This window comes from Ceratotherium simum, chromosome 6 (genome assembly GCF_057802395.1).
Source record: "Ceratotherium simum simum isolate JZ-2026a chromosome 6, ASM5780239v1, whole genome shotgun sequence".
Lineage (NCBI taxonomy): Eukaryota > Metazoa > Chordata > Mammalia > Perissodactyla > Rhinocerotidae > Ceratotherium > Ceratotherium simum.
In genome coordinates, this window is record NC_141905.1 from 64,204,433 (window position 1) to 64,226,947 (window position 22,515).

The following is a 22,515-nucleotide window of genomic DNA, read 5'->3' on the forward strand; positions in this document are numbered from 1 at the left end:
CGATTGCATTACAGATGTCTTGTCTCTCTGAGACAGCCACCAACTCTTCTCGTAAATTGCAGCTTAGAGTATAATTTGCTACATCTTTTTGATTGCTGAACTTTCCCAGTTTTTTTAGTAGTTTTTTGCAGTTTTCCACATTCTTTTTGTGGGTCTGAAATTTTGGTTTCCATGACACCCCACAAAAATAATTTTGAAAAAATACATTATATTTTATAAAGAAATTATTCTTAAAATTTAAATTCATCATCATTAATCACCATTTCCTAGTGCCAAGCATGATGCCTGCACATAGTAGGTACCTAGATTATTTGTTGGAAGATAGAATGGTAGGTTAATAGCACATTTTAGAAAAAATCTTGTATATTCTTAAAAATGAGAGATTAAAAACCACATAGCCTTGAGATTACATTGTTTCTATCTTATATATGCTACACAATCAAAACTGAGCATTTGTTAAGCATTTCTGAAAAAACAAAGCCTTTACAATGCCAAGGAAAGACGATCAACACTTCTCTTACATAAATCATAACCTAATGTGAAATAGGAAATTCACATACACTCAGATATCTCCCAAGGGGTTAATTCTAATATTAAAAGAAGGGCTTCAGTCTACCACGCTTGTTATGGTTGCGAAGACACTATTCAGAGATCTCTACATCCTGAATATTTGTAAATGACCAAGATTTTGTTAGGTTCTGTTTGAATTCATGATTTGGAACACTGTTACTTTGTTCGAATGATTCACAACTGTTGGGATTATAATGATCACTATTTTTTGAGACCTACCTTATCTAAAACAGCAATGGTTTGCTCCATTATTCCAATCTGAATGGCAATCAGAGTCTCATAGTGTGGTTCATTTAGGTACTTTGAGAGAGAGAAAAAAACAATATATATAAGGATATTTTTCTCTGTTTATTTCAATAGATAACTATAAAGATTATCTTAGTTTTGAAAGTTACTGTTTTCATAAAAATTGTCCAAGTTTAGGCTTATTTGACTTTTGTGCCATAATAATGTACTTGTATTTAGCCATTGATACGCTCACCTATATACTAATAATTACAAATGCCTAGAGTTTATTTTCTTATTCATTCATTCATTTATTCAACTCACCAAATATTTATTAAGTGTCTCATTTGAATCCCATATTAACAGTGTTCCAGTTAAAGACACTGTGGGAGATACAAAGATAACATAACCTAGCCTTCAAGAAAAAGTGAACAGGTAGACGTGATTGGTTGCCAGAAAATATGTAAAGTGACAAGCAAATTCAAAGGTGGTTTGAGATGGGATTTGGTTTCTCTGGACTGGGGAAATCAAAAGGCTTTATGAAAGAGGTGGCATTTATCCTGAAAAATAGATTTGGAATGTGAAAAAAAAATGAGGGAAGATATGCCAGGTAGAAGAACCAGTAATGAGCAAAGGCACAGAGGTAGAATCCTAGAAAATAGTAATCAGTTGGGGTTGAGAATACTGATGTATTAGAGGAATGTGGGAATGAATTTGAAAAGTTAGGGTGAAGGACACTGAACGTCCACCTAAGGATTTCATAATTCATTTGCCAGGTAAGAAGTGGCAGTTTAAAATGTTTGAGCAGAGTAGTAAAGTGATTAGAGCTGAATAGGAATATTAATCTGACAGCAGTATATGATATAGATTAGAGAAAGACTCAAGGTCAGAGACCAACTAGGAGATTATTATAAAATAGTCTAAATCATTGACAGGGAAAGACTGAGCCGGGGAAAAGGCTATGGGGATAGAGAATGAGGGAATAAGTAGATAAACTAGGCAAGACTTGGAAGGAAAGGGAAAACATGACTACACCTTCAAGCCTGAGTGAGTGGCTGAAAAGAACTGAAATAAGCAAATTAAGAAGAGTTGCTATTGGGAGGTGGGAAATATAGAAATAGAGCTTGAGGGAGGTGAGGGCCAGAGAGCTTGGATTGGAATTGGAATTGAATTGGAATCCAGAGAGCTTGAATCAGTCATTTAGAAGTGAGCACTGAAGTTAGAAAAATAGAGATCATCAAAGGAGAGGGCATGGAAAGAAACGCAAACAAAGCTAAGGGCAAAATCTTAAAGAATAGCTATGTTAAGAGACGTAAAAGAGAAATCAGTAAGAGGCAGAGTAGTCTGACACGTCGGAAGAAAAACAGGAGAAAATAGGGATGATAAAAGCCAAAAGAAGGAGCAATTAAGATGGTCAGATGCTACACAGTTGAGGGATGGTGATGACTGGATTTGACAATTAGGAAATCCTCGGTGAACTGCAAGATAGAACTATATTCCTGAATGGGTCACGAAGAACCGGAGACAGCAGATGTAAACTACTGGAAGAAAAAGACGGAATTCATAGACATATTATGAATAAACACTATTGGTTTAGGATATGCTTGATATCACACAGGCTCCTGATTAAATACTGGTTAAATGAATAAATACATTAATGAATGAAATTAAAATTATATAGTGGGGCAGGGGGAACTTACCTTTTGACGATCTCTTGAAAAAAACAGCATCTGAATATCCCAAGCCTTCTGATTTAGATCTTCCATTTCCATCTCCATTTTCTTATGTTCCCACTCAATCTGAAATATTCCTTTGTGGATATCTTTACTTTCCATCATGCTAGCAACTTTCTTTTGTCCTTGAGTCTTTAAAAAAAAGGTACATTCCAATATTCATATAATATGATTCTGCATACAGAGTATAGACTATCTGAAGCTGAATGCTATTAGAAAACACTTGGAGCACAGAGATAAGTCTATGTTCTTTTAAAAAATGTAGCAGATATTAAAAATTACTTCTTGGGCAAAATCTGATCACTATAAAGTATGATAGTTACTAAACAGAAGGGATTATAAGATACATTTGAATGGCATAGCCTATTTTCTTTATTTGTCAACGATTAGGCAGGAACTCTTTTTGCCATCACCAATATGTATGCATTTGTATCCCTACTCTCTGCCCTGCTTCCTGACGCTACAGATAAAGGATTGTAGTTTAATGCAGCTAGGCACAACAGTATCTGGTTGGTAGCTAGTGGAAAAGCAAAAAAATTTGAATGAGTTAAATATGATATTTAAACAACTAGATGTTTTGCACTTCACTTCAAATTACCTACATGAAGTTCAGAAAGTTGTTCTCTCAGATTGCTAATAGTGAAACTACTATGTCTCTAAAATAAATTTGTACAAGAGTTCCATCCAGTTACATTTTATATTTTTCCTCTCTTCTCCTTCAAAAACTTAGCTTTTTGAAGTTCATGCCACCATACTATAGCACGTGCTACTTTTTTTTTTTTGCTGAGGAAGATTCACCTTGAGCTAATATCTGTTGCCAATCTTCCTCTTTTTGTTTGAGGAAGATTTGCCCTGAGCTAACATCTGTGCCAATCTTCCTCTATTTGGCATGTGGGTTGCCACCACACAATGGCCGCCAAAGAGTGGTGTAGGTCCATGCCCAGGAACCGAAGCCCGGTCGCTGAAGCGGAGTGTACTGAACTCAACCACTAGGCCATGGGGCCAGCACCCACCTGCTACTCTTTTTAAAAATTATTTTCTTCTTCTGATCACTGCTTGGCCTGTCAATGCCTTGAATTTCCCACTTTCAATGATCTTTTCTCCTTCTCACTCAGCTACCCAGCTCCCATGATCATACCCTTGATCTTGTCATCGCCAGCTCCAAAATCTTAAGTTCGAGCATTTTTCTAGAGGAGTGCTCCTCAAATGGGGCAAATATTGCCCCACCAGGGGAAATTAGACTATGTTTGGAGACATTTTTGGCTGATGTGACTGGAGGAGGGGGTGTTGCTACTGGCACCTAGTAGATAGAGACCAGGGATGCCGCTAAACTTCATGCAATACACAAAACATCTCTCCACAACAAATAATCATCTGGCCCAAAATGTCAATAGTGCCAAGGCTGAGAAACACCGCTGTAGAGCTACCACATCTCTTCTCTGCTTTCCTTTCAGTCAACTTTTTTGTAAAATTTATTTATAGCCACAGTTTCTACTGCCTCACTTCATATTATTTCTTCAACCATCACCGATTGAACTCCTGCCCCAACCCTCCACTGAGACTGCTCTTGTCAAGTAATTGACATAGCGTATGAGTCCCTCCTCCTTGAAACTGTTTCTCTCGTGGTTTCTAGATTTCCTCCTGGCAGCTCCTTCTCAGTCTCCTTACCTGACTCCTTCTCTGCTAGCTTTTTGAGGGTTGGACTTTGGGCATTGGCCCAAACTCACTCTTCTTCTAGCTACCCACTTCCTGGGTGGTCTCAAGCAATCTCATGGCTTAAGTTATCTATATGTAGATATCTATATGTAATAACCCATATTAGTTTTCTACATGTGATCTATATATAGCAGTCTCCTAAATTTATATCTCAGCCGTGAATTTTGACTGTCTACTTAATATTTCCATTGGGATGTTTTACAGGCATCTCAAATTTAACAAAGGCCAAAACTCTTCATTCTATGCCCTCAGTCAAAGCTACATCTCTCCAGTCTTTCTCATGTCAGTTAATGACACCATCAACTACTCAGTTGCTCAAAAGCCAAAACTTTAGGACTTATTCTTGAGGCCTCTTTTTACCTCACCCTTCACGTTCAATCCATCAGCAAATCTGATAATGATTGTTGCTTCTACCCTAACAACAAAAACTGAAGGAAAATTTAAAACATTCTGAGATAAACAAAAGCTGAGGGAGCCCACCATTAATAGGCCTGCTCTACAAGAAATACTAAAGGGAGTCCTTCAAATTGAAATCAAAAGGCACTAGACAGTAACTCAAAGCTAAAGAAGAAATTTTAAAAAACCAAATAAAAAATTAACTCCATAGGTAAATATAAAAGCCAGTATTATTGCTTTTTGGTTAAGTACTCTTTTTTTCCATATGATTTAAAGGAAATATGCATAAACAATAATTATAAATCTACGCTAATGGATGCATAATATATAAAGTTGTGATTTGTGACAATAACAACACAAAGGGGGAGGAACAGAGCTGTATAGGAGCAGAGTTTTGTATACTATTGAAACTAAGTTGGTGTTAATTTGAACTAGTTTATTATAAAATTATGATGTCAGTTGTAATCCCCAGGGTAACTACTAAGAAAACAACTAAAATGTATATGGAAAAGGAAAAGAGAAGGGAATCAAAATGGTACTCTGCAAAAAAATCAACTATATACAAAAGAAGGTAGTAGTGGAGGGATTGAAGAACCAAAAATATGATATGCAGATAACAAATATCAAAATGGCAGAGGTTAAGTTCTTATTTACCAGTAATTACTTTAACTGTAAATGGATTAAATGCCACAATTAAAAGGTAGAGATAGGCACAGAGGATTAAAATAAATGATCGAATGATATTATGTCTAGAAGAGATTCACTTCAGATCCAATGACACAAGTAGTTTGAAAGTGAAAGGATGGAAAGATATCTTCCATGCAAATTGTAACCAAAAGACAGCTGGGGTGGCTGTATTAATATCAGACAAAATAAACTTTAAGACAAAAATTGTTAGAGAGACAAAAGAGGACATTATATGTTGAAAAAAGGCCAATCCTTCAAGAAGATGTAACAATTATAAACGTATATGCACCTAAAAACAGAGCCCCAAAACATATGAAGCAAAAATTGACAGAATTAAAGGAGAAATACAGTTCTATAATAATTGGAGACTTCAGTATTTCACTTTTAACAATGGATAGAATAAGTATACAGAAGATCAATAAGGAAATAGAGGATTTGAACAACACTATAAACTAATTAGACCTAAGAGACATATACAGAAGACATCCCAATAATAGCAGTATACACATTCTTTGCAAGTGCATTGCAAAGAATGCACTTCTTTGGAACATTCTCAAGTATACACTATATGTTAGGCCATAAAAATGAATCCTAATAAATTTTAAAAGATTAAAATCATACAAAGTATCTGCTCTGACCACAAGGGAATAAAACTAGAAATCGATAACTGAAGAAAAACTGGAATATTCACAAATATGTGGAAATTATACAACATATTATTAAATAATCAATGGATCAAGGAAGAAATCACAAGGGTTATTAGAAAATACTTTGAAGAATGAAAGTGAAAGCATAACATACCAAAACTTATGAAATGCATCAAAAGCAGTGTTCAGAGGAAAATTTATAGTTGTAAACACCTACATTAAAAAAGGAGAATGATCTCAAATCAATAATATAACTTTACCTGCCTTATGGAATTAGGAAAAGAAGACCAAACTAAACCCAAAACAAGCAGAAGGAAGGAAATAGGAAGATTAGAACAGAGATAAATGAAATAGAAATAGGAAAACAATAGAGAAAATAAATAAAACCCAAATCTTTGAAATCAGAATCTTTGAAAAAAAATCAACAAAATTGACAAACCGTTAGCTAGACTGACAAAGAAAAAAAGAGAAAAAATTCAATTTGCTAAAATCAGAAATGAAATCAGGGACATTAATACCAACCTTACAGAAATTAAAATTTTATAAGAGAATACTATGAACAGTTGCATGCCAAGAAATTGGATAACCTAGATGAAATAGAAAAAATCCTAGAAACACATAAAGTGCAAAAACTGATTCAAGAAGTAATAGAAAATCTGAATAGACTTATAGTAAGTGAAGATATTGAATTAGAATAAAAAACATCCCAACAACAAAAAAAAGCCCAGGACCAGAAGGCTTTGCTAGTGAAGTCTACCAAATATTTAAAAAGCATTAATACCAATCCTTGTAAAACTCTTACAAAAAATTGAAGAGGAAGGAACACTTCCAAACTCATTTTACTAGGCCAGCATTACCCTGATACCAAAGCCAGACAAGGATAACACAAGAAAAGAAAATTACAGGCCAATGTCCCTAATGAACATAGACGCAAAAATCCTCAACAAAATATTAGCAAACCAAATCCAACAGTACATAAAAGAATCGTACACACGTGCGCGCGCACACACACACACTCCTAGACATATGTTCAAACTGCTAAAAGCCAAAGATAAAGAGAAAATCTCACAGGCAAACATATTACCTTAAGAGGAACAAAGATAAAAAAATATAGTAGGCATCCTGTCAGAAACTCTGTAAGCAAGAAGAAAATGAACACCTTTAAAGTGAAAAGAATGAGAAAGAGAGAGAGAGAACCTGCCAATCAAGGGAACCCAGCAAAATATCTTTCAACAACGAAGGTGAATCAAAGACAATTTCAGACAAAGAAAAACTGAGAGAATTCTTTATAGGCAGACTTGCATTTCAGTTAAGTAAAAAGAAGTTCTTGAAGCAGATGGTGTATGATACAAGACAGAAACTTCAATTCACACGAAGAAAGATCTCTTGAAATAGTGAATACGAAAGAAAATAGAAAATACTTTTTTCTTATTTTTCATCACTCTAAAAGATAATTGACTCTCTAAAGCAAAAACAATAACAATGTATTGTGGGTTTAGGACATTTGTAAAAGTAAAATGTATGGCAACATTAACACATAATCCCTAAATAGCACAAAATGCCCAAATATTTGGAAATTAAATAACACACTTCTAAATAACTCATGAGTCAAATAAGAAGTTACAAGGGAAATTAGAAAATATTTTAAATGGGAAGAAAATGGAAATGTAAAATATCAAAATTTGCAGAATGCAGCTAAAATGTTGCTTAAGGGGAAATTTATAACATTAAATGTTAGAAAACAAGCAAGGTCTGAAATCAATTATCTAAGCTTGTCTAAGATTATCGTTAGGTAAGTAGATTGAGCCTAACAGAATGATGGCATATTAGAATGAACATTTAACTCCATGGTCCTGAACTTCTTGTACTTCAGAATTATCTGGGAAGCTTTTAAAAAAATACCCATGCCTAGGAGTGGGGCCTAATGTACTGCCAGAGGTGGAAACCACTGATTTAACTGAATGAAAATGATTTATCATGGAAATGGGAGAATAATGAAAAATACTTGGTACAGCAGATGATATGTTGGTTTTTTTCTCCTTAAAAAATGATAATTACCCGAATCACAGAATTCAAGTCTTCAATTATGTTCTTGTTGATGAGAATTGCATCAGAATACTCCAGCAATAACTGGAAATTCTCCAGTTCTACTTGTCCTTGTTTAAGGAGAATTTGGATTGTCAAATTTAACTGGAATCTCGCTTTCTCTTCCTGTAATCTAAATTGAAAAAGACTTCAAAGTAAGTGGTGGTAATATATTTATGCTTCAAATCTCACCTATTATCTGAGAATATAAAATTAAAACTTAATTTTCCTTAAGCTGAAGGAAAACATGCTAGAGATCAACGTGGAAAATATTTTCCCAATGATGAACTTTCCTAGAGTTCTCTATGGAATTAATATGGAATTACTTCTTATTAATATGGAATTATACTTGGGCTGCTCAAAGAATGGTATGGACAGAAATACATTCATAAAGTTTTACTTTATGATTAAGAAAAGACTAATATAATTTTGATTGTAAGTGGAAGAAAATAGAGATGCTGCTAAACAAATCTATTAAAGTTCTGACTTTATGTACTGACTTCTGATATTATATTAACAATGTTTAATCTATATACTACTTATCAAATATATTTCTGGGTAGTTCATATTCCTCCTTATATCCTAGATCTGCAAATGATGTATAATGATGGATTTGGGACCATCAAAGAAGTATTTATCAATGTGGCTGTAAATACAGCCAAAAGTGAAGCAAGAACTTAAAACAGTATCCCAATCACTCAGCAAAATACAACAAGCTCCCCTAAAGAAAAAGATATTAGCTGGTTAGGTGCCTACATGGAAATTTCTCAGATATCTGCTTAATTTTCCACACAGGTTGCTTGTGTGGCTTGAGCCCAAAAGTTCTTACTAGCAGAAGTAATTTCTTTGTATGTATTTTTATGTGGAAGGAGCAGATTAAAAAATACTAAGATTTTTCGGTAACTTGCCTATTTGTAAAAAGAGCAATGGAACATGTAGGTTAGTTCCGTTCTGATATAAGGTCTTTTGTAACAAAATGCACCTTTCCAAAGAGAAGTTACAAAGCCCAACGAGACAGGTAAGTCTTCGCCAGCTGTGAACTAGTGATTAGGCATTCTCCCCCCAATGATAACACAACCTAACAGCCCTAGCTTGGACTTTGAATAAACGAAAGGTTCATATTACAGGATGAGTTCATGGAAGACTTTTTCAATTTCACGTTGCACCTTCTCATCATCCTCACTTCTTCTTCGGAGAAAAGCCACCATTTCCATTAAGCCAGCTGCTTTCTGCCTCACCTGAAGAAGCCAAACCACAAACATCTCAGAACATACGGAGATTTAGAAATGAAAGCAAGCTAATTTTAAAGAACTTTAGAAAACGTACATCTTTTAACTTTGTTATAAAACCTTAGCAAGCCTATCTTTCTAAGAGACTAATAAAAATTTAAATCCCTGCCAATACATAATATAATATACCTAAAACTTACATGGTACATTCTATAAATAATTTGAAAAGTATCAAATTTGCTTCTCACTGAAAATCAAACATGTAACCAACTAGAATTTTTTGTATATTTTACTTTAAAATTTGTCGTCATCATCTTAGATAAAATTATAAAATCATAGACACTTTAACAAAAATATGCCAGCCTGATGCATGTGGCACTGAATTTAGGGAATTTGGGGGAGAAGAGGCAGGATGGTCAAGAAGCAAGAGGAAGGATTCTCTTCCCAATTAAACACACTCTCAAATTGTTACCCTTGGCTATATTTAAAAAAAATGTCTTATCAGAGACTGATATATAACAATGTACACCTGAAATTATACAATGTTATAAACCAATATGACCTCAATAAAATAACTTTTAAAAATGTATTCTAGCGAAACTGTAAAGTTGGTTCTGGTGAAATATAATTCTAATCTATGCAAAAAGGACTACTCAAGACTTGAGGACTACTCAAGACCAGAGCAGAGAGGAGAAGGGAAGTTGTGTCTACAACATTGCTGTCCAAGACAAATATAATGTGAGCCATAAATGCGAGCCACATATGTAATTTTAAATTTTGTAGTAGCCATATTAAAAGAAGTGAAATGAAACAGGTGAAATTAATTTTATTAATATATTTTATTTATACAATATATCCAAAACATTGTCATTTCAACCTGTAATTTATATAAAAATTTGAGACATTTGCCATTCCTTTTTTTCATACTAAGTCTTCTAAATCTGTGTGTTTCCACTTACAACACATCTCAGCTGGGACTGGCCACATTTATTTCAAGTAAACAATAACCACACGTGGCTAGTGGCCACCATTTGGACAGCGTGGGTCTACAATTACAGGTCTATACTGAGCCCTCAATAGCACTAAGGTTAAAATTTTATTTCATCATCATTATTATTAATATTACTAACCACTACTCTAGCAGGAAAACCTAAATAATTAGCTTTTCTGAAAGCATTGACCACCATGAACTATATATATGATATTAGTATACTAAATGAAATTGAGATAAAAGAAAATAAAATATTATATACTTTCTGTTCATTTTCCACTTTCACTCGTCTGGTCATGCAGAAATGATCCCAGACCAAGGGGTCCAAGCCTTCTGGCATGTTATTAATATTGTCCAAGTCATCCATGGCTTTCATTAACTGGGCAAAGGCATCCTTATTCAATTTCCCAGATCCTGGTCGCTCTCCAAAAGGCACAATACTGGCCATATCTGAGTGTGTTTTCGGTTTATGAATCCTGGTATCACCAATAAAAGCCCATCAACCTTTCACATTCTCACACAAAAAATCAATGTTAAATAATACAACCCTTAGCATAGGTATGGCATTGCAAGACACTTTCCTTTGGCACTTAGGGGCTGGTGAGTGGATTATTCCAAAGAGGAAAGCACCCACTTTGACCTCCTTCTGTACTCTCTGGATGCCCAGACATGACCTTAGCTGAACTATAGATGTTCCTAACTGTTGTCAGCATTGGCAGCTTTACCTGCACTAGAAAATGTCTCCCTTCTGTGTATTTTAAGCAGGCAAGCAAATGCCCAAGAGAAGTGTGACTGTTCCCTGGTTCTGTCCCACACACCCTCTGCTTGTATCCTTTTTGCAGGTGAGTAGCCTGGAATATGTTCAGATATACAGGCAACTGGAGAAGTGCCTCTTTTTAGCCACATTAATAGATTAGCTTTGTTTCCCTGGGCTGCAGCTGGGAAGGGGAGTACAAAGATCTGTGCAAGGCACTCACTATCGAGATGCTTTACAATACACTATGCAGTTACTATTGCTAGCCTCTTTCTCTAGATGAGAGCAGTGAAGCTCTGAGAGGAGCTATTGGCCCCAGGTCACAGGTCTGATAGATGGTGGCGTTAGGATTTAAAACTAATTCTGTCTGGCTATAAAGCTTATGCTCTTTCCACTGTTGCCTCCCAATATATGGGAGGTCTCACTTCGTTTTTCACAAGGCTTATTATAACTTGCTCCTTTAAAAACAGGGGAACCTGTGATGTGAGGCATGTTCTAGGTTGAATTCCCCAGGTTGCACGTGACCCGTAAGAATGAGTTTGTATCTCAGACACAAATGAGCCTACACCTTTGTGACAAACTCCATGATTTCTAGATTACATTTGATTGAAAATTATGGAAATTTGAATTTATAAAAATTTGGAAATCTGTGAAATGTAATTCTAATGCTGCTTTCAGTATAAAAATCAGATCTTTTAGAACTTTTTTGATAATGGTTATTTTCAATCATTTATACTGACATTTTCGAACTTGGACACAATCACATGAGATGTTCTGAGAAAAAGGGATTTGTGTCAAATAAGTTTGGAAAACACCGCTTACTCTATTTTCTATACTTGGAGATCCAAAGGCCAAAATCAAGTTCTGAGAAGTTCTTTAGTAAAGAAACTGTTTAACTTTTTTTTTAACCCAGTATTTCCCCAAACTTACTTTGTCCTGGAAGCCTTTTATGTGTAATTCCAATTCATACCTCAAGGGACTCATATTTGCTGGAACATATCTTGGGAAAAACTGTTTATAAGTCTGTATGCCATCTGACTTCAGAGGAACTACTTTCATTTATAACATAGAACCTGTAATAGCACTATGCTTACCTAGATACTTAAGTATTTTTAAATAATGAAAAGAAATCATTATTCTTCATTGCCTCCTTAAGATGTAAGAATAATCTAAAAAGAACTGAGTTATGATTAAGGCACTTAAACATTTTCATGTAAAAGATATTACCCTGCATATTTCCATCTAATTGAGAGAAAAAGCTGAATTCTAACAACACTCCTGTTCATTTACAAACTTTTTTCTCAGAAACATGATAGCAAAGGAGAAACAAACCTGGGTCGGCGTTTAAAAAGTTTGTAGAGTATATCCACCTGATGACTGGGAATTTCAGAAAATTCCTTTTTAAAGCTGCGATCTAGAACCTAAGGACAAACATATCATTGCCAGGATTGCAACCTTTTTCTGAAACCTTTTATTTGTTGACAATACTCTTCAAAATATAGAGTCGTATCACTTTGATTTAAAAAAAAATCCATGAAAACTTGGTTTATAAGGTAGACTTGTTAGATGGCGTCCACTCACTGTGCAAGGATTTCTCAAAGATTTATTTTGAATAGAAAGCACCTCAGTGAGTTAAAAATATTATTTTATATGAGATTTTAGAAATCATTCAGAACTGAAGTTTCACAAAATAATATTTACCTGTAAAACATGCAAAGTACTCTAATCTATTCTATTCTATTTCATCCCATTCAATTCTATTCTTCTTTATGCTTTTCTATCCTACTCTTATCCATTATAAAACTGCTGGTCATAGCCTAATTAAAGTGATTTCATGACCAACTAATGGGACCTGCAACGTGATGTTCGCAAAGCCTGAAAGTCGAGATGATCTCTCTCTTTTTTGTACAAGAGAAAGCTTAACCCAGAGAAATTTGCAAAAATTTATTTACACAATGATTTTCAGAAATATACAATGGCATAGAATGAAGGTCACCCACAACTAAGAATGATAGTAGGAGAAAAATCTATGAGGAAATTAAATTATATCCCTTTTAATCTTCCCCAAATCCAGGCAGCAGCAACTCCGTTGCATTGGTGAGGGGCAAGACAATGGCTCTCACTTTGTCTTCCGCCAGTAAGTTGTCATAGTGTTCCTTGTACACATCGAGGTCTTCTCTAGATTTCCGGATGGCCTCTGAAGTCTGGCTCTATAATAATATCAGGAATAGCCGATTGGAACTGGAGATTTTTCAGGATAAACAAAAATATTGGGGATACTAAAAAGAACAAGAAATTTCCTAGTACAAGATAGATGTCAATGAAGTATCCACTACAGGTAACATTTGTAGAAGAAAGTAACCAGTTAGACACTTTGAAAGAACAAACATCCAATCACCTGTTCCTAAGTACAGCCAGCTCTGTATGTGAGTGTGGAAGTGACTATGGAGCATACTGCATCCTGGGCAAGGTGGTATGGACAATGAAATTGCACAGGCTTGGGAGTCACGTGGACCTGGTTTCTGAGAGCCTGAATATATAAAGGGACAATGGCCAGACCGTATATTAAAAAAGAACTCTGACCCACAACTTCTGCAGCAACCAGCCAAGAAGTTTAACTGCAACCTCTGCAGCAATGGGCCCCAAATTGTCAGGACTTGGTCAATAACTTTCAGCTTTCCTAATTTTTGCCACCATTTCCAACTTAGGACCAACCAGAGAAGGCCAAATATACTCCCAAACCAATCCCATAGGTTGCCCAGCTTTTAATTAACTTGCCCCCTAGCTTCCCAAAGCCAACAACTTCCAATCAGGGTGCACCTGAAGCCCTCTCTTCCTTTCATCATAACGCTTTCCCATCCCCTGCCTGCCTTGGAGTGTCTGCCAAACACAAGTAATGGCGGCTGATTCCCTTATTATACCAAGTTTCTGAATAAATAGTCTGCTTATACATACTGGTGCGAGACTTAGGCATGTTACCAGTCTCTCCAAGATGGTCTCCTCATCTGTGAAAGAAATCCAGTACCCTGCAGGGTGGTTATGAGTAGGGTTGTATTTAGAAGGTTCTTTGCATATGCTATTTAATGGACTCTTAGCAAAAAGTAAGTACATATGTCATATATGATACTCTAAATTATTCATTCAAAATGTCCTTTATTAATACTACTAGTAAAAGCTGACATCTTTTGACAAGTATTATGTGACAAGCATTTTGCATTCATTGCCTCTTTAATGAAACACATCTATTCATGTGATTTATTAGAGTATTTCAGATTATGACAGCTTTTCGTTCTATAAGCTAACCCTTACTTACATGTTTAGTAATTGGGGTGCCAAATTGTCCATAAAGAAAAATATTCCCTAGAGAAGAGCCTGCAAATAGCTTAAAAGGTTATATCTCTTGTCCAAGGTCCAACAGCTAGGCAGTGGCTAAAAGCAAGTTCTTTCAACCATGAAGCTATATGGCCTCATTTTAAAAACCATATGCCACATGACTAAATGATTGCTGGTGCTGAATCACATAACTTTATTAAAAGATTGGAGCGGCTGCTTTCACCTGACTCTGGAGCAAAGTCCCAGGCAGGGAGCCAAGGAACACACAGCTGAGTAGGAACGTGGAAGGAAGGAAGGGTCCAGGCATGTGAGCTCTTATTAAACAAGGAGCGCGTTGTCAGGAAATGCTGGTACTCAGATATCAGATACTATACTTACTTTCTCTTCCTGCTTCCTTGTAAGATAGTTGTGCAGGAATGCTTCTCTGGAGCTTATTTCTTCATCCAACAGTAAAGAAAAAACAAGGTTATTTATTTTCAATTCCTCCTGTAGAAATATTTAAAAAGGGGGGAAAATGATCAATACTCATACCTGAGAAACGATTTTCCGTTGAGTTGGCACTCATTAAGCAAGTTTATGACATACAAGTAAGAGACATTCTTCTTAAGAAAAAGGGACTATAAACTGTTGCAATAACTTTTTTCCTTTTTCGTCATTTTATTGTAAGATAAAACATATATACAGAAAAATACATCACATAAATGTATAGCTTAATAAGTTATTATAAAGGCAAACACTGTTGTAATCACCACCCAGTTCAAGAAATAGAGCTTTGCTACTGCCAGACGCCATTCCCATGTGTCCCCATCATAATCTCAACCCCACTAATAACCACTGTCCTGACTTTTATATCTTTGTGTTTCTTTATAGTTTTATTACCAAAGTATGTATCTCTAGGCACTATAATATAAGTCGTCCATTTAAAAAATTGTCACATATTTTCAATCTCTTATAATCCACAGGTTCCCTTCCATCCCTTTTTTTCCCCTCACATTTATTTGTAGTTATCTGTAGTTTCACTTAATCTGGGTTTTACTGACTGCATACTTATGGTGAGTTCATCAGGGTTCTTTATCCCATGTATTTCCTGAGAATTGGCAGCTGGATCAGAGGCCTGATCAGACCCATGTTTGATCCCTTTGGCAAGACTGGAGATGATATTGTGTTTTTTGGTCAGGAGACATATAATATCTGTTGTCTTTCTTTTTGTGATGTTAGCAGCTGTAGATGCTCAATGCCCAGGTCCACTAATCCATTGAGAGTTGCAAAATGGTGATATTCTATTTCTGTCATTCCTTTTTCACTTATTAATTGAAATTCTTTTATAAAAGAGATGCTTCTCCTTATCTGCTATTTGCTTACCTAGTGGTACAGTTCACATAGGAAGGCAGAATAAATACTTGATGCTTTCTCTTGATCAGTTCTTAAATAATGAATTGATTGTTATCCTCTGAAGGTGACAGAGGGACATTTTTGTTTTTAAAAGATCGCAAAGTCATGAATTTAAACAAATTTGATGGGTTTCAGTTAAGTACTATTATTATCATTGTTGAATCTTAAATTGTTCCATTTAGGAGGGCTTTGAAGTTGGCTCCCGAATCCTTTTGATATTACCTAATAGTCTTTGATAATTTCCTCATTATCTTGTATGAATATGCTTATTCTAAGAATATCATTTTAAAATAACAGCTTTATTGAGATGTATTTCACAATCCATATAAATCACTCATTTAAAGCATATAATTCAATGGTTTTTAGTTTATTCACAGAGTTGTGCAACCATCACCACAATTAACTTTAGAATATTTTGTCACTTTGAAAAGAAAACCTTTAGCATTCATTTCCCATTTCTTCCCACACCTCCTAGAGGCCTCCCCACCTCTACCCCAAGGCAACCACTAATTAACTTTCTGTCTCTATGAATTTGCCTATTCTGGACATTTTATATTATCGGAATCATTCAATATGTGGCCTTGGGTGTCTGGCTTCTTTCACTTAGAATGTTTTTAAGGTTCATCTATGTTGTAGCATGTATTAATACTTTATATTGCTGAATAATATTCCACTATATGGATAAATCATATTTTATTTATCCATTCATAGTTGTTGGACATTGGATTGTTTCTACTTTTTGGTCATTATGATTAATGCTTCTATTATGATTAATGTTGGACCATTCATTCCCAATCTCCCCCTGCTCAACTATCATACATATACATTTCCTCCCTGCCTGGCCAGGGATTATGTTCTTCTATCTGTGGCCATGACTCCAGAGGAGTAGCCCCTCTCCCACAGCTACAGGTCTGTCTGGGTCCTGGTAACAGCTCCCTTCCTTTGCCTCTTTAGCTCTAGAGATGATACTGGCTTTCCATTGTTTCTAGTCCCTGGTGTTTCACCGTTCCTGGCTGTTTCCCTTAACCCTGCCCATGCCTCAGTAAAAAGTCCCTGCATTAAACTCTCTTAAATGTAACCCTTTCAGTGCACCATTCCTGTTGGGACCCTGAGGTTACAGACGTCTTCCTGGAGGTTACCTTAACCTCTCTCATCTTTTTTGGTTGACCCCCTTGTTCTGGTGAGACATATCTTCCAATAGCTCTCTGAGAATGGGTGCATATAAATTTTCGAGACTTTGATTTCTCAAAATATTATTAGTCTCCTCTTACACTCAGTTGATAGCTTGGCCAGCTATAGAATCCAATGTGAGTAATAATTTTTCCTCAGAATTTAAAGGCTTCATTCCTAGGTCGTCTTGCATCTAGATACTGCACACTTCGTTTATATTCCTACTGCTGAATCAAATTAAGCCAGATTTTTCATCTGATCTTTTGGGGTATGTGGATTATTCATTCATTCAACATATAATATGAGCCAAGGTTTTTGCCAGTTTCTGGAGATACAGGGATGAACAAGACAGACTTAGTCCGTACCTCCACGGAACTTATAGTCTTGGGAGCCTTAAAAAACAATCTCACATAAATTAAAATTTAGTTGCAATAAGTGATGGAAAGTAAAAGAAAAGAGTATATAATAGGAAGATCTAATCTAGTTTGAGGAACTTGCTTTTAAGCTGGAACCTGACAGATGAGTAGATATAGGCCAAAGAAGGAGGCAAAGAAGTTGGCAAAGTGTTAGTGGCAGAGTTGGGAGGAAGGAGGACACTGGTGTGTTCAAGGCACCAGAGGAGGGAGTGTAACCACTGCCCGCTAGGACCAGTGCAAACTGACCCCATCTTGTCAACCAAAAGTTCCTCAGGGGCAAGCCAAAAATTTGCAAGTCACATAGCCAGAGCCTGTGTAGAGGAGAAAATCTTGACCTGAAATGACCCTGGAACCAAAGATTCTCCCCCCAACAGAACCAAAGGACTGGGACATGACTGGAACTTGAAAGTCAGACTCTCATCAGAGGTGAGAGGTCTGTTGTCTAGGAAAATATGGTGTTAAAGCCCCTTCCACACCTTACCATAAATGTTTAAAACTTTACCATAAATGTTTAGAACCTTACCATAAATGTTTAAAGCCCTCCAATCAAAACCTGCCCCACCAGCATTTCAGTGTACTGGCCTCTTCTCCCTAACCTCTTAAATTTTGCCCCAAATCCTGCATTGGAGAGACAGATCTGAGAGCTTATGCCTCCTGTCTCCTTGCAGATCAATCTTGCAATAAAGCCTTTTCTTTTCTCAAAAGCTGATGCTATAATAATTGGTTTTATATGTGCATCGGGCAGAGAATCTCATCTTTGTGCAGGAACAAGGGGAGAGTGGCACAGATGAGGCTGGAGAGGCAGCCAGAGCCAGCGCAGGCAGGACCTTGGTGCCAGAAAGGGTGTTAGTCTTTATCCTAAGAACAATGAGAGGTCCCTAGAGGCTCCTTAAAAGAAAAAGTCTTATAAAGCTTTCATTTACCTGGTTGACAACCATCTCTGCCTTCACTCTCCTTTCAAAGAGTCTTTTCAAATGTTCATCAAAATTCTGTGTGCTTTCTTGAATAGAGTTTTGAAGTTTCTTCATTTCTGCTTCTAATGACTGGAAGAAAGTCAATAGCAAAGTTAAGGTTTAGGAACATCAAATGCTCCTAGGAAACGGTGTTTATATTTTGCCGCAAGGGAGGGCAGGTGGAAGGCAGGCCCTGTGAGGTGTTTTGGGCCCTCTGCCACCTTTAACCAGAGATGTTCTGCCTGGATCTGCTTAATATATTGTGTGTCTCACATTTTTGCTAAAAAAGATTGCACTGGGGAAAAAAAGGTTAAAAATCACTGATCATGACTAATTATGCAGGAAGAAATAAGCTTAAACAAAGTGCAGCAAATCTTCCCAGAAAATTCTATCTCTTTACATAGGACAGAAATTTCCAGGAACTCAATTTGGCCCTAAAAAATCTTGATTTTTCTTTTTTAAGCCATAAATACATCTTCATGGAACTTTTTAGATTTTAAGGCAATAAGGAGTGAGTATATACATATGTATGTATATTTAAGTATTTGTACTCTCTCTTGTTTTCTGTATGTTTTGTCCCTCCAAACAGTTCTACAACAGGGGAAAAAAGTCCCGCCCGCTTTCTTTAAATTCCACCAGGACTTAGAGCCAAGCACACAGTAGGTAAGTGGAAAGCTATGAATTTATATTTTTAAAGAGAACAACATCTGCAGATCAATCCTAGACATACTGTTACAAATGATTTTCATCTTTCAAATATTTTGTAACTTTTAAAATTTGATGTAACTTTAAATTTACAGAAAAGTTGCAAAAATAGTACAAAGAATTCCCATATACTTTTTACCAAATTAATCAATTGTTAATATTCTGCCCCATTTGCTTTATTAGTTGCTCAATATCTCTTTCTCTCTCTCTCTGTATCTCTTTTTTCTCAACCATTTGAGAATAAGCTGCAGTTATTCTGTAGACTGTCACTCAGTTTAGGTCTGTCTGACGTTTTCTCACGCTTAGATCAGGTTATGCATTTCTAGCAGGATCACTATATAAATCATGTTGCATTCTCAGTGCACCACATCAGGAGACATGATGCTGGTTTGTTTCATTATTGGTGATATTAACTGTGACCACTTGGTTAAGTAGTGTCTGCCAGTTTCTCTATTGTACAGTTACTATTTTTCCATTTGTAATTAATAAATTTGTGGGAAGATACTTTGAGACTATGTAAAAAATCTTGTTCCTCATCAAACTTTTTTTTTTTTTCCCGAGGAAGATAGGCCCTGAGCTAACATCTGCCAATCCTCCTCTTTTTTGGCTGAGGAAGACTGGCCCTGCACTAATATCCATGCCCATCTTCCTCCACTTTATATGGGAGGCTGCCACAGCATGGCTTGACAAGCAGTGCGTCGGTGTGTGCCCAGGATCTGAACCGGTGAACCCTGGGCCGCCGCAGCGGAGCGTGCGCACTTAACCGCCTGTGCCACCGGGCCGGCCCCAGCCTCATCAAACTTTTATCCACCAGTTTTAGCATCCATTGATAATTCTTATTTGAATCAATTATTACTATGATGATAATAATACCATTATTATTTTAAACGTATTTTGAAAACCCAAGTTCTCTCTGTGCTGGTTTAATAAAGGAAAAGACTGACTCTGGGAAGATGATGGAGAGAGAAGTTTAGCAAAATGCAGAGAGGCATATGATGCAAGGAGAAACATCACCCAAATTAAGCTAATTAAGCAATAAAGAACTATTAAAATAAAACAAACACAGAAAAAGCACACCTCAGGGTCAATTTGCTTGTAATAATTTATAACACTATCTCAAAGGATGGAAAATGTCATGATTGTGGCCTCCTAACAGTTTATCAAAGTCTTGTGTTCCTGGATAATGGAAGCATTGTCCATGACAAATGCCAAAGACTCAGCCTGCCAGGGCCCGATTGTCCAAGGGCCCCAACCCACTCTTCTTTAAAACACTCAGATTCCAGGCCTTTGAGGCTCTCTGGTCTGAAAGGAACTCTTTATGATGTCAAAACAGCCTTTTGCTCTGTTCTTCAAATACCCCACACTCTTCTCTCTGCAGGCCCTTCTCATGTGCTTTCCCATCTGTCTGCTTGCTCTCCATTCCCTGCTCTTCAACCTATTCATCCTTTCTCATTCTTCCTACATAAGCATAAGTGCCACTTTCTCAAGGAAGCCTTCCTTGGGTCCTGTCTTAGGCACTGTTTTGAGTCTTAGAAGCAAAGCCTGGAACAGGATTCCAGTGCATGTGACTTCTGCAGGGAGGGCTCTTTTGGAGACACCTGTAAGGGGGTGAGGGAATCAGGCAGGGAAGGGACAGGAGCTGAGCAATGATGTGCTCTCAGGCAGCCCAGCCTTGGCCTGATTCCCAGGGGTATAAGGATAAATAGAGAGATTCTGCTGAGCTGTCCCAAATTGGGCCAAGGGGGCTGGACTTTTGTACCCTCATCTCATCAGTCAGCACTGGCTGTCCTGGGTGGGGGCAGTGGTATAACCTTGAAGGTGTCTCTGGATAAGGATGCCCCTTGATCAGTCAAGAGCAAGGTGCCAGAGAAGGTCTCAGGTGTAAGCCTTTAGCTGCAGCACTCATAGCAGTGAGGGGATGGGCATGCCAGCCTGTAAAGGGACCTGGCGAACACCAGTGGCCCTGATCTAAGTCAGTGCCTCTGTGTTTACTGTCATAGATGGCACCTGAACTTGTCCTTCATGATTTATCACATTGTAGTTAAATAATTATTTTGTGAACATCCAGTTAATATAATTGCCTCCTCCCCCGGAGAGCGAGCACTGTGAGGGGTGAAGGCTGTGTCTGTCTATTCACCACATGTCCCTTGGGACCTGACAGTGCCAAGCACATAGTGGGAACTCAAGGAGTATTTGTTAAAGACACGAGGGTCACTTTTCCTCAAACATTCCTGGGAAAATCTCATTTTTCCTTAAAACGTCTGCATCAGATGCTGAGAAATGAGAAGCAGGGGAGATGAGAGATGGGAGACCAAGTAGAAGGTATGGATGAACACCACAGAATCTATCACATCAAGAATTTCTCCCAGCCCTGAAAAGCCGTGGCCTGCAATTTAAGCAGGTATTGTTCTAGCCGACCAGACTGTATACTCCTGAGGGCAAAGGCTTTATCCTCTCATCTGCAAGTCCCCAGGCCCTGGGAGAGTGCCTGGCACATCATAGGTGTCAAAAAATTCATCCATTCATTCAAGAAATATTTATTAAGTTCTTACTATGGGTCAAGCATAGTTCTAAAAACTTGGAATACAGTAATGGACAAAAGAGACCAATTCTCTTCCCTTATGTTATATTCTAGTAGAGGAGGCAGGTAAGCAAACAAGTAAAGAGGAAGTAGGCTGGGTGAGATAAGTATTCTAGAGAACAATAAAGCAGGGTGAGGAGGAAGAGTGAGATTGGGCCGGAAGGGAGATGAGGTGACAATTGAGTAGAGAGCCAAAGGAAGTGAGACAGCAAGCCATGTGGCACGTCAAGGCCCTGCAGCAAGAATGAGCTCTGAGTGTCGGAGTCAAGACTCTGCGGTATCTTAGAGGAACGCCAAGGAGGTGGGAGGAGCTGGTGCAGTTAACAAGGGGGAGAGTGATAGGAGATAGAATGGGATAGGATTCAGGGGTGGGGGAGAGCAGGGAAACCGATGCCATAAATCAGGTGAAAGGTGACAGTAGTTTGGATTAGGGTGGGAGTGCTAGAGGTGCCAGAAGAGGAGTTTCTGGGAAATCAAGAATGGGCTTGAGAGGTAGAGGTGCAGTCTCAGGTGGTACTGCTTCTGGGGAAAGCAAGGCAGCTTGGAAGAGGCAGTCTCCTTTTTGAGACTTGGGGATGAAGGGAAAGAAGGAAGGAAGAAGTGGAGATTAAGAATCCTGCAGAAACTAAAGAAAATCATGAAATCAGAAGACACACCAGCCCCTTCCCCCTCAAATAAGAACACCATTGCATGAAGAACTTAACTTTATATGAAATTGATAATTAGCCACACAAAAGGAAAAAAAAAAGAGATTAGTCCAAATAACTTCTGAATATACTATGTGGGTGGTCCACCTTCAGTGGATATATCCTAAGAACAAAAAGAGGTACAAGGAAATCTTAAACTTAGTAGATTTGCTTTTGGTAGAGGCATTTTATGTATATTGTAGGACTGAGCATATGAATAAATATATTTATACTTTGGGAACTAGA

The 22,515-nt window shown here is 37.1% G+C and overlaps 1 protein-coding gene across 1 annotated transcript in view; it reads right to left on the bottom strand.

The window, feature by feature from the left end:
• CFAP43 (cilia and flagella associated protein 43) overlaps positions 1-22,515 on the bottom strand; it is a 97,235-nt gene that overhangs the window by 378 nt on the left and 74,342 nt on the right. Inside the window, exons 28-37 of the mRNA XM_087432555.1 lie at positions 18,268-18,387; positions 14,745-14,852; positions 13,157-13,243; positions 12,366-12,454; positions 10,542-10,755; positions 9,185-9,297; positions 8,033-8,192; positions 2,496-2,660; positions 790-870; positions 1-154 (exon numbers count right to left, since the gene is read on the bottom strand). Of these exons, the coding sequence (XP_087288681.1) occupies positions 1-154; positions 790-870; positions 2,496-2,660; positions 8,033-8,192; positions 9,185-9,297; positions 10,542-10,755; positions 12,366-12,454; positions 13,157-13,243; positions 14,745-14,852; positions 18,268-18,387 (1,291 nt within the window). The remainder of the gene's footprint in view (positions 155-789; positions 871-2,495; positions 2,661-8,032; positions 8,193-9,184; positions 9,298-10,541; positions 10,756-12,365; positions 12,455-13,156; positions 13,244-14,744; positions 14,853-18,267; positions 18,388-22,515) is intronic.